At 41.9% G+C, this 13580-nt stretch overlaps 1 protein-coding gene across 1 annotated transcript in view; it reads right to left on the bottom strand.

Moving 5' to 3' along the window:
- Nucleotides 1-13580, bottom strand: part of CALCRL (calcitonin receptor like receptor) — a 321773-nt gene that overhangs the window by 24181 nt on the left and 284012 nt on the right. Inside the window, exon 11 of the mRNA XM_085648706.1 lies at nucleotides 8635-8853. Within this exon, the coding sequence (XP_085504832.1) occupies nucleotides 8635-8853 (219 nt within the window). The remainder of the gene's footprint in view (nucleotides 1-8634; nucleotides 8854-13580) is intronic.

The raw sequence follows: 13580 nt of genomic DNA, 5'->3' as shown, positions 1-13580 counted from the left end.
CTGTTATCTCCGTGGACTAAGGCAACCATTCCAGGTTCCAACTACAATGGGTCCACTCATCCTTTCATTTTTGTGAGGTTATTCAGCAGCAACATGATTGAAGGTGTGTATACTTTACAAATAAACATTATGTTATCAGGTCAGCAGACAGGATCGAACGCAAAATAAACAGTGAACATAATGGTGCCTGTCTCATCAAAAGAGAAGCATTGCACCTCTCAGACCACAATGCCTTCTTGCTTATTTTAAATTGATATTCTGTCATAGTACAAATACAGCAATACCAGAAGAGTAGCTATTACCATCAAATAAAAACACATCAACTTCAACAAACCACAATTGAAAGTACTGTATATTCTCGAAACTCGGCCTAAAACAGCTCTGAAAAAACCATCCACATATGTTTGTGCTTCAGGACGTGAGTGTATACATCCACATTTCTGACACTAAAGATCAATCCCACAGTTACTGTGAACATCAACATTCGCCTATTGTTTAGAGACTTCAACCTGTAAGAAACTTCCCAAAGATTCTTGTCTGATTGTGCATGAACAACTCAAAATCTGGGACAACACCGCTGGGCCAGGATGCAGCTTCAATAAATAAAAACTCAACCTGGTCTTTCGACGTTAGATAATGATCATCACTCTATATTGCACAGTCCGCCCGTGGCCAGATCACTATTCTTCATGGTCACCCACCTCCACCGCTGCAGGTACATTGTAATGGAGGAAGCCCATGCAAAGAGGATTGCTTTTTTTGGACGTCTAAATACTTCAAAGCATAACAAACGCAAGGAATTTCATGACAAAAGTAATTGAAGACACTAGTTCAGTCAGGTGCCAAGCTGATTTGGTCTGAAGGTAAAACAGGATCGGATTTATAAAAGTCCCACTCTAAACAGAGGGATCAAAGAGGAAGATTTATGGAGATGTCAAAGGGACAGCTTTGCAACATTCAGACCAGGTTCTAAAGAAACTCCTTTCATACCTAAAACGTCAGCATTGCCACTTCTTCAGAGGAGAGTCCGCACTCACTAAACAAAATCATCGTACCAACTGGAGGCCAAGCGCCTCATTTAGACCCTAGAAGAGTGTCCAAAGTTCTGCTAGTTAGGGAGAGAACAGATCTGCAAACAAACTGATTAACAACTACCACATTTTGAGTTGCCCACGTCCCCATGAAGGCTCTTTGGGTGCCTCAGCCCCCTCATTAACCCCCGACCTTGCTAACTAAGGCTCCCATGTCCTTCCCTCTCCCATGACCTAACCCTGGTGGCACATTTTTGCCTCCATGACACCTCCCACTTGCCACCCCTGAGACATTCTCCTTCCTGTCCATGACAGTCGGCCTTAGTTAACATGTCAGACTGTTTTGAAGGGGAAGCGACCAGATATGAGGTAATCCCTCTAAATTTGCTGGCTCTAAACTGGGTACCTTGTCATATGCAACATACGGCAGCATCAAGACTGCTACATGGTTGTTTCTTAGGTGGACCTGGCTGCAGCTCTGCCTTCAGGTACACTACCTTTCCCAGCCTGTTAATGGGTTGGTGGAACAGCTGGAAAGGTGGATGGGATGACTGTCTTGTGTTTTGGGGGAAATCCTGTTACTGCCCTTGGTCTTCAACCTCTTGGATAGCATCCAGAAGCATAGAGGGAGCCCAGAAACAGCAAAGAACCAAATCAAAATGGAGGCTGTCACCAAATGCATTGAATCTAAACAAACCAAAGCCGTCTGAAAACCTCACATAGCCATCTTCACTACAAAAATTACTACCTCCCCCAAAGTCATTAAGGAGACTAACAAAATCATAGGCTCTTAAAGACCCATCTAAAACATTGAAATTGAAGTTCAAGACCTTATCTACCTACTCCAATGCATAAATTAAACCCAACAATTCCATTGTGCACAAAAAAATCATTCAACATTTTTGGCAACAATCTATAGAACAGAAACTCTCCCCAAGAATACCATAAATAAGACCCATCGGAAATAACCAAGCAACTGCACCAACCTTTTTCCCCATGCTATTACCCTTAGCCTTACCATGGATCTCAGAAGTCTCCACAACAGCTCCTCTCCCAGCACACCATCTTCCAGGCCACAATCCTCGAAGTACGTGTACGCATTTTGACCCCAACCTTGCTCATCCAGTACATCAGACCTTCAAATAATGAATTGCTCCAACTGTACTTCAAGAAGATATTGTCACACTCTTGCTTAAGAAAACCTTTTCTAGCCTGACTATCCCCAGTCATTACAGGGCCACACCAGGCATTAACACAGCTGACAATCCCCTGAGAAAAATGGGGGATTCATCAATCCTCGGGAACTCAAACTATTGTTTGCTTACCTATTCCGGGTCATGCGGATGGCGCCTGCACTGCAACTTTAAACTCATCTAGAAAGGTTCAGTTATTTATGCCTTCATTAATCTCAATGTTCTCTGAGTTTATCATAGAAAAAGCTACTCTGGATGACTTGCAGCATGCAAATGAAGAATGCACTGTCTTCTGTCTGCTACAGGGTCACTAAGCAGCATCGAACACAGCAGAAGCGGGGCACAATTATTCATATTTACTGCATATATGGGTTTTATGAAGGAGTTCTGGACATGTTTCCAGTCTGGATTTCAGAGCACAGGGAGGGATTTGGTTGCAGGGTACAGGGTCTCCATTCTACTAATGGATTTCATTTGAAATTTATTTCCATTACCTAAGGAGTATTGTGACTGTGATTAAAGGCTGAATGAAAGGTCCTTTTAGAAAAGGTACTCCATGGAAAAAAAACATATGCATTTTCTTCTAAGGAATACTAGCACTGCCTCTCAATTTTGGCTAAATGCTTTTCAATATTCAATATTCATTACATTTCAATATTCTAAAGGCTTGCAAATCCTAGAAGCTGTCTCATGCTTTCTTCGTGCAGGTCTTCACATTTTGAATAGCTCCCCACTTTACCTTAATCAGACTCCTTCACTGATTTACTTTCAGGTGGAGAAAACCATTTTCTATATGAATTAGATTTCAATCAAATGTATTTGTTTTGCATGTTCATGGGCCTATGTATAGTACAGGCTTAGACTTCTGACCAAAGCTAGCAGTGTATCCACTTTGGTGGATTTGGCCAAATCTTCTGGTTTTTTATTTTACAAAAGTAAAGTACTTCTTACTTTACTAATTGTTGCTTCATATTCATACTGTGAAAGCGTCTCAAAGGGTCCAAAGTTAGTTGCCTTTATTGAAACAGGTCAAAAATGTTCCCCACATCAACAGATCTTGGTATACTGTTAAATTGTTAGCGCTGTTGCATGAGTTTGGAGGGCATGTAAAATGTGTTTCACACTGCCTTCTTATTGCTATAACAAAAGTTTTTGAATATACCTTATTTTAAAGACTATGGGCCACATGTATCACTATTATGAATAGTGAATACCTAATTGCGATTTTCTGTGAATCGTAATTAGGTCATCGCTATTCCTAATGTATGAAACTTAACGAGTTTCATTTAGCGATTCTGAGGGGGTCACAAATCGACCTACCTCATGAATATTAATGAGGTAGGTTGCTATTTGCGACCCATTAGGAATCGCTAAAATCAAGGGCATGGTAGCCTGCTAGGGTCAGCAGACCACCATGTCTGTGATCACTTTTAAATAAGCAATCATAAGTTTTAAAATGGAACCTATTTTCCTTAAAGGAAAACAAGCTGCATTTAAAAAAAAAAACAGTTTTCTTTTCATATTTTTAAGAGCAGGCAGTGGTCCGTTGTTTATATCTGGGGGAGTCCTGGTGTTCTAGGGCAGGCAGTGCTGGCTGGTCCTTTGTGAGTTGAGACGCTGTAGCACTACACTCTCCAATAAACACTTACACTGACCAGATTAAATGTGTTGTGCGCATCTTCATTTTACTGGCAACAAGTAGCTGAACCTGGACTGCAATGTTGGGTTGGCCACAACGAGATCTCGTAATCATATTGGACCCGAATCATTCAGATCAGCATTTGTGTATAAATGCAGGGAGAGTGGGAAGCGAGATGAAGAACTGCTGTGAAACTTTTCCAGAGGAGTTGCGTATTGGTTTGGGTTTGTTAAAGAGATTTAAACACAAAATAATTTTGCTATAGAGTATTGCCCATAAGGTACGTAAGGTTGCCCTGTACTTTTATCATTGCGGAATTCTTTTTAGCTAGAATGGGGAAGCCAATGCAAGGAAGTGGGGGTAATAGAACCTAATGAAGCTTTTGATTGACTATTGCCCTTGATTCTAGCAAGTGAGGTGGGTGGGAGAATTAAGGATGTGGGTTTCGAGGGATGTCAGTCAAAGTATTTGGTTGACCGGCATCCCTTGCTGAATATATACAAGAAGATAGCAAATCTTATGGGACAACAATATTTTCCATCTTAGATCTTTCTTCTGCATAGCACCAGATAGCATGCATGAGAGGTCTAAACATTTAACAAGTTTTGTCACCCCAGAAGCACTCATCATTTTTGCAGCATGTCTTTTGGGCGTGCACCTGCCTCTTCAGTAGTTCAGAGAGCAAAGTAAAAATTGTTGAGGGGAATACCGTGAGTGCCATTTTTTTGGTATGAAATATTGGTATGTGATAAAGATTGAGTGGAACAGGATCCAACATTAGATAAACTCATATGTGTTTTAAGGGAAAGAGGTTTGACTATCAAGAGTGAGAAGTTTAAGCTGGGTGTCAGTGGTGTGTGCATTTTAGAACATCACATAGGTAGGGAAGTGACAGACCTAAGGATGGCTTAGTGAGAGCAATAAAAAAGGCAACTTTGCTCAGTTCTAGGTTTGGCCGAATATTAAGCTGAGTTTATAGAACAATTTGCAGATAAAACTGGAAAATGTGAAAATCACTAAAGGAAAACGGATGGTATCTGTAGAGTTCTGGATGTAGTGAGGATTGTGAGGAACCATGTTTCAAACCATTTGGCACTAGATCAACTACCATCATTGTTAGTGATGCAAGAAATTATAGTGTTGGTTCCATTCTCATGCAAGTCAGAGATGGCAGCAAAAACATAGTATAAGGTCTCGTGCATTATACTTTGCTGAAAGAAATTACTCACGATAAGAGACTGTGGCCCATTTTTGGGGTGTTATTCATTTCAGGCAGTATGTGTTGGGTAAGGAGTTTAAGGTTCACACTTATAAAGTACTGAACGACCCTGTGACAACAAAGATGTCGGAACAGACAAAAGGCGTCCCTGGGCGTTGCTAAGTAATTGTTTAGGCTTTAAGAAGGTGTGTTCCAGATGTGCGAAATATGGCAACCGACTGTTTGTCACACCTTCTTCTGTGCTCTGATGAAGTGGAAGGGAATGAAGAAGAATGAGTGACAGCAAATGTTCAAGGAGTTACAGCAAGCTATACATGTCAGGAAGAATGAGTTGAAGTGCACTTGGATGACACGCAGATGGCTGCTGATCGGATTGGACAAACAAGAAAAATTCAGAAGAAACAGAAAACGCGTATGGGAATATATAATTGTAGTTATTCTGGCAGGATGGGGTTTTGAGGAGAGGAAACTTGTGGATGGTATCAATGGGCTTGCGAAAGAAAATTATGCATTTGGCCCATGAAAGCAATGTGGGAGTTAGTGCCAAGAAAAGGAGAGTGAGAGTGGGTTATTACTCCTTTTGGCCTAAAATAAAGTTTGAGAAACCGATTGACACTGAAGGTGCAATTAATTTCTTGGACGAACTATACATCTGTGAGGCTGTTCCTGTAGAGATGGTGACGGCAATGGTGTACAATTAGTTTACTTGGAAGTAAACATTTTTTTCTTTGGCAGTTCAAAATACTCAGACATCAGTATATTAACTGTGGAGTAACAGATTGGTGGAACGATGGGAAAGGGTGTTGAAATATTGATTGCAATTGGCTTTATGTGAGCGAGAAACGTGGTTAGAGGCTCTGAAGAGGTTGGAATGGGCGTATCACACAACACAACAGAAATAATACCTTAAATACTCTTGCGGGCCAGGACTTTTACTCCAAACTAATACCAAGCTGGCTGAGGGGAGAGAAGCCAATGTAGGTGGTGATGGTAGGTTGATATGTGGTGGAGTTTTCCAATGGCAATATGTGGAATGTGAAGAAGGTTGTGCACGTGCCAAAGTGTATATTGAATGATTTGTAGCTCCATAAATCCCAGGAGCTACTATTTTGAATTTATGTTGTCTATTAACATGACTCTGAATTGTGGAGCACAAGTAGCTAACTACCACAGTGGACTAATAATGCCACTTTGGATCTACAGTTGTTGGGGGGAGTGGTCATATAATGAAGCAGACAGAGCATCCTATGACTGTAAGGAGGATGTGGTTAAGGGGAGGGTCCCAGACTGGTAGGTACTGCCCCATAAAAATGATAAACAGCATGCAGTTTGCACTGTGGAAATCACAGTTTTGACTGCTGCTCCATGAATCCCTGGAGCTGCTATAATGTATGTATATTCTCAGGATCAGGTAGCTTGGTGGACTCGGCTGCCAGTGCTCCCACTGCTTTATCACACAGATATCTCGCTCACACACGAGAATGGAGTGCCAGCCATGCTTGGGGAGGCAAGTTTGAAGACAATGGGAGATACATATACTAGGGGGACCTTTGCAGCTTTGGGCGATGAGTCACAGATGCAGTGCAAGTCCCCGCTCCTGTACTTCACAGACTATTGCCTTTGGGCGGCCCTGAGAGAGTTATATTCCCAGTTCTCTGCTGAACCCCCTACACTTAGTGCACTACAAATCTTAGTTACTAGCACCACATGTAGGAATCTTATTACTAAATTGTATAAAGCATCACAGAGGGACACGCTGTCTACATTGCACACGATTTTAGATAAGTGGAACTCCATGCTTGATATACCGCTGAGTCCTAAAGACTAGGGTTTTTGTTGTGAACTAACAGGTTTGCTCACATTCAATTGTAACTTGCGCATTATCCATTTCAAATATTTGCAGCAAATTTACTATACTCCTGTAAAACAGTTTGAATATGGGCTCCAAGGGGATGGAAACTATGCTTTGCGGGGCCTTGGAGGCAGACATTCTGCATGTAGTTTGGCTGTATGCTCTGTCACTTCTGGGAGCAGGTTGTGAATGCTCTCATTAATATAGTGCTGGAGTTGCTGGAATGTACCCCTAAGATGTATTTGCTCAGCGTAGTTAACCCTCTACAGCCGACCGATTGTAAACTGGTGGCAGAGGCCCTCCTCTTGTCGAAAAGGAGAGTAGCTATATGCTGGGGAAAAAAATCTGTACCAATAACTACTCAATGGGTCAGTGACATGACATATTGCAGAGACCAACTTGAACTATATGCAGAAGAACTCCCACAGACTTTGAGACCAAAAGACTTTGAAGCCTGTTTCCAGCCTACTTACTGACAAGAGCACAAAGAAAAGATGATGGACAGAATGGTGAAACCCCGAAACCGGTCCTAGGATGCTTGTTTCCTTTCCAGGGAAGACCTGGATTGGCAGTTCGGGCTGGACTGTTCCCATAAGGATCAGGGTCAAGACTGATTTGCATATGGCTGGGTCTGAACTGGGGTGGCGAAGTGAACTAAACAACTATGATGGATTAAACCCAGATCTTTGACTGGAGGTGAGCATCTGAAAAGTTTCACCACTCCGTCCATCATCTCCTTGTGTTGCTTTGTTCGCCCTAAGTTGGCAGGGTATGCCCAGATGTGGGTTTCTTGCTCACTTTGCCACTGGATTCAAGCTAACCTGGCTGATGAGGGGTGAAACCCCGAAACTGGTCCTAGGATGCTTGTCTCCGTTCCTGTGAAGACCAGGTTTGGCAGTTCAGGCTGGACTGTTCCCACGAGGAACAGGGTTAAGAATGATTTGCATATGGCTGAGTCTGAACTGGGGTGGCGAAGTGAGCTAAAGAACAATGATGGATTAAACCCAGATCTGTGACAGGGGGTGAGTGTCACACATTTCAGCACATCATCCATCATCTCCTTGTGTTTGGTTTACTTACGGACAAGGCTCGATGTACCCTAGTATGCGAGGCTATTTTTGAGGCTCTAGGGCGTGATAATGACCAGGTATAGCTCGGCATGAGCCTGCATCTGCAGCATTTGTTTTTATTTATATTGTATGTAGCACTTCTTGACATTATGTTTATGCTTGTGAAATATAATGTTAAAGCCCAATAAAAAGTATAATAAAAAGAGAATGGTTATTTTTAACAACTGTTTTCTTTGTTTCCTGAATACTTAAGTGCATTTCTCTTTTACCAAGGTTTTTTCATTGAAAGTTGCATATCGTTGATTTACTTATATATCTCTATTACAGAGCTACAAACATATGTACTATTTGATGTTTTGTTTAACATACATTTTTCATGTTTTCTTAGTATTATTTTTGTTATATGTTATTTATGTCACCTGTATTGGCTTTCATGTTTGTTTTTTTAGTCTCTTCATTATTAGTCCATGATTTTATAAGGGGGTTTGTTACATACAGCTCTCAGACTGGGGCTAAAATAATACACGATTAAAGTTAAATATTTCAATCCACATTTATTGGAATTAGGGACACTCAACCCATTAGACGATACCTTTGAGAAATAAATCAGATGAATATGATATTGGTTACCTGATAATGAGTAAATATATGCATCACGTAGCCGTACACTTCTTCCGCAATCCTTCCTTCTGGTCCCCACGGAAACAACACAAATTGGATGCCAAGAAGTGGCACAAGGATCAAAGTGGCTCTTACAGCTTTCATGTACAAATTTGATTCTGCTTGGTGTGTGACTTTCAATTTGGTTATGAGAACTCGAACAATATTTAAGAGGAAAAACAGATTAACCTGAAAAAGAGCAAATAATATACCTTGTCTTTTAATATAATTTAGTACAATTTGAAATTAAACATAATCATAGGGTATTAACTGCATACAAACTACCCCACCAATCATGGTACATTATATCTCACAGTGGAGGGCCCTTAACAGCCAGTAGTGCCTGAAACATAAGGGATATAAAGCTATTAGAAAACTCCACCAACTGAGGGTAGAGTGTTTTAAAATACAAATGGAGAAAAACAAATATCAATATTTGGAGCAGGTGACCTGTAACTACCATCATAGGCCCTGAGCTATTCCATTCTCTTCAAAGGAGCTCTCAACATTCCTATGGTCTAATAAAAAATGATAATAGTAACAAGCATAAAATCAGCAACAACAGGTAGCCAGGAGCACTCAGGCCATCAGACATCCAATTTAAACTTTCATTTGTATACATGCAACCACAGCCATGGTTCCTGGAGGATCAAATAAACAACCCTGGGATTAGAATTCTAGCCAGTGACATTATACTCTGTCAGTGTTTTTATCCATAGAGTGGCCAGAGGTGTAACGCAAAAAGATGGGCCCCTGTAGAATCTCCGGAAGTGGCCCTGAAACTCAATAGCTCACTGACATTTCTAGGCTGTAGGTTGAATAGGGCACTCTGAAGGGTAGGGTCTCCTTGCAACTAGGGTGTAGGGGCCTGTGTTACGCCGTCTGACAGTGGAATGATCTGGTGCATCCTTCTGAGGGGGCTGTGCTACACAAATATTTCCACAGGACAGTAAACAGTGCAACAGTGTGGACAGAAATGCAATTTAAGGAAACTAATCCAAGCTGACAAACACATCTGTTGACATGCAGAGTGTGGGATAACTGGGGGGCCATACATAATCTTGGACGATAAAAGTAGAAGCTGTCACAGTGACTTGCCTCTTGGGTTGTTACTGACTTATCCTTCGATGGTGGTTGGTCCAAATATGGGACTGGACCCTGAATGTGAGGTATTTGATAAAAGTGCAAACTCAGCATGGCCAGGTTATATTTGCTGAGATGATGTAACCGAATTAAGCCTGAAAAGCATATCTTTTGCATATTGCATTACATCTCCAGGGCCAAGTAAGGGTCGATGTGTCCCTGTGTCAGAAGGCTGACAGGAGGATTTGGCATCTCTTGACAAAGCAGTGTTTGGTTCCTATAGCATTGTGTAAGACAAGAGCTGGGTTCCCTTCTCAGGTACTGAAATAAAGCTTGAATAGATTATACTGGAAGCAATAACATGGAACCTGGTACATTGATGTGACCATCCGCATTACTCAAGACGGAAGCCAATCATTGTACCATGAAGGAACCAAGCTTATGGTGCCATGTTTTACTGTATAGGTTATTAAAAGCATAACCATTCAAATGAACTATTGGCACAGGGTGGGTAAGTCATGACTTCTATTGTTCATGTTTACTTCTAGGACTAGCAGTAAGCCAGATACTTTAATGGGGCTTTTCTCAGTCCATGTTCTTTCAACGATTTATGTTCCTCCATCTCCTCCTCTTTCACTTGAAATTTCGTACTAGAGGCCCTGGAGGTCCTCTTTAGATAATTAGCATATATGAGTGCTCAAGCCGCAGAGGTTTGCTTAAATAACTGAGAGCCTGACTAGTAATTTTAACAAATAGGAAGTCAGGAGACAAATAGATTCAAATATAATAATGTTGAGAACATGATAGTCTTCATTGTGGAGCAGGAGGCAGGTATCCTCGTTACCAAGGGCAGCGCCTCTGTTAAGGTGGAGGAGTGTCGCCCCACCTACCAAATTCGGTAAAATAAAATGGTAATTAATTTTATTTAATACAATTATATTTTTCCAAGACAGCTGGGTTAGAGACCGAATAGGTCTCCGGTGCCCTCGGGATCGGCGAGAGAGGCTGCTCCCTCCAATCCTCGTGCTGCTATCATGGTGCAAGAAAACAGCCCAGGACTGGCTACTGCAGCTTCCTGGTCCCGCTGCGTTGGAGCCTGCTTGCCTGCCTGGACCCGAGCAAGGAGAACGTCACACCAGGATCAAAGGTAAGTGTATTTTTTTATTTTATTTGTTAATAACTTATTTTGTTTCCCTCCTACCCCTCTATCCTCCTTACATGCCAGCTGCCACTCCTCGTTAACACCTCTGGCGTAAAAGATGTTAACTGCCAATGTCTTGGCATGCTCCGTCCAGTGGTCCAGCTTTCTAAGCCAATGTGAGATTGATTAACTTGCTGTCCCTCAGGAATGCTTTGCAAATAGGAGAGGGATACACCTGCTCATCAAATCTAGCTGTAGGGGAGGAAGAGCCGTTTAATAGCAAAACAGATACTACAGTGTGGGATCCATTTACAATAAACAGAGGTTCACCAAAGCCATTCATAAATAATGCTAACTCCAAAAGTCACAAGCCATGCAAACAGACATTCATTCAACAACACGTATCATGGCAGTGTGCTACAGAGCACAATAGATTATTACATGGTTATATAAGTGAACAATAAGTGCAATTCTTGAATCCACATTTTGGACCCTGTATCAATGCTGACATGATAACTTTTGTTAAGTCCAAAACATAATACAGTGACAAATCAAAGGCTCAGCACATGAACCCCAAAAGCAGTTCTTTGCTGTCTGAACGCTTTTTCTCCTGGAAGAGGGGTCCCTCTGACGCACCTTTGCACCCATAAATCGGTCAGCCCTTCCGTTGGACTTCTGACAGGAGGTGCTTCACAGCACTGGCTGACCCTCTACTGTTTTAACTTCTACAGCTGGGACGCACTTCGATTCCATTGCCTCAGGCCCTGCTAGTTGTTCCCTTGCTGGCACCCCAACCAGCTGCAGTAACCTTCCCTTTTTGGATGCTCCTCCACATGTTCAAACAGTTGTTGCCAAATTGTCAGCAATCCATGCCGATATTTTCTCTCAAGAAGTGCAGATGTTGCTAGCCAATTTCAAGATCAAGGTTCTGCCCAAGGTCAAAAGAGGCACAGAGTGTTAGTATTGCTACTTTCTTGTGCCCAAGAAGGATAGGGGACCAAGTCTAATTTTAGACCTCAAGATCTTAAACTCTATACTCAGGAAGGAGAAATGCAAGATATTGAGGCATGCCTAGGTCCAGCTGCCGCTGGACCCCGAGGACTGCGTTGTGTCTTTGCTGGTAATGAAGTTCCACAGGAAGAACATCCTCTTCGCAGTGGGGTCAGTCCCTTATCAATTTGCAATCCGACATTTAGCCTTAATTTACCCCTTGAACTGTTCACAAAGATCATTTTGGTGGTTTTGGGTCATCTTTGCAGTTTGAATATGTGTATTCCTGAATATGTGTATTCTTGTACCTCAATGATTGGCTGCTGAAGGCAAGCTGATTTTGACTGGCCTTGGACTACCTTTAGATGATTGTGTTACTACTGTCCTCCCTGGGATTCTCCGTAAATTAGCCAAAATCCCACCTTTGACTTGTGCAGAAGATTCCCATTATAGGTGACTTAATGGACATTGGGGCATATGCATCAACATTAGCATTTGCGATTCCTTATTAGCGAAAAATAAGGAATCGCTAATAAGGAATAGCAAAAGGCTATGCATGTAGGAATCGCTATTCAAATAGCGATTCCTTAACATTCCTTATTACCGAATCGGTAATACCGAATCGGTAATAAGGAATACCTACCCATTCATTCCTATGGGCTTGGAGGCCCATAGGAATGAATGTAAAGCCATTCTGTATTAGCGATTCGGTATTACCGAATCGCTAATAGCTGGAGCACTTTCAAGGGTGCCAGGGTGTCAAAAGGACACCCTGTTGCACCCCTGAAAATGATATGTGCACATATGTTGCACACACACATGCTCTAAGGGCATGTGTGTGCGCAACATGAAACTTTGAAAAATGCACAAAAGTGCATTTTTCAAAGTTTTTGCAAATTACCATGCAGTTCATCTTCATGGTAATTTGCTCCCCTTATTAGCGAAATCGCTAATTTTTTAACTTTGATGCATTGCATTTAAGGAATCTCACTTTGGGATTCCTTAAATGCAATCGCTATTTAAGGAATCGGTATTTAAGGAATCCCTATTTAAAGAATCGCTATTTAAGGATTCCTTAAATACCGATTTCTGCTTTTGGGTTGATGCATTGGGATTGGGTATTTTTTACTTAATACCGGGAGCTAATAAGGAATCGGTATTTTACCGACTGGATTTTGGCTTGATGCATGAGGCTGATAGTGGCATCAAAGGCCTATTCACTATTGCATTCAGGCTATGATCCCGATATTTTGTGAATAAACATTGTTTCTGGCATTGGTGATTCTGAGACTTCCAGGGCGCCTAGCTTTATGCATCCTGCTAGTGCGGCACGCCTGTTGGCAGATGCAGGTCCTCCAGTGAACCTGTGTTTCCAATGGGCCCAACAGTGGGGTACCTTTTGGTCAACATCTGCTTTTATCATGAAGCAATTGAGGAGCCTGAGCCCCCCCTTCCCCAATATCACATGTGGCAGGCTGTTCTCTATGCCACATCTGGAGCTCACAGTAATGACAGATGAGTAATCTCTAGGCTGGGTAGGTCCCATGGATGAGGTAGAGATCAAAAGCTTCTGCTCCCTGGTGAAAAAGCTTCATGATAAGTCTTCAGGAGCTGTAGGTTAGTTGTTGTTCCCTGAAAGCCCTCCTGCTTTTTATCAAGGGCAAGGCGGTCCGGTTATTGATTGCCAGCACAACTACTGTAT

This window comes from Triturus cristatus, chromosome 3_2 (genome assembly GCF_964204655.1).
Source record: "Triturus cristatus chromosome 3_2, aTriCri1.1, whole genome shotgun sequence".
Taxonomy (NCBI): Eukaryota; Metazoa; Chordata; class Amphibia; order Caudata; family Salamandridae; genus Triturus; species Triturus cristatus.
This window is presented reverse-complemented; position numbering and strand designations above follow the sequence as displayed.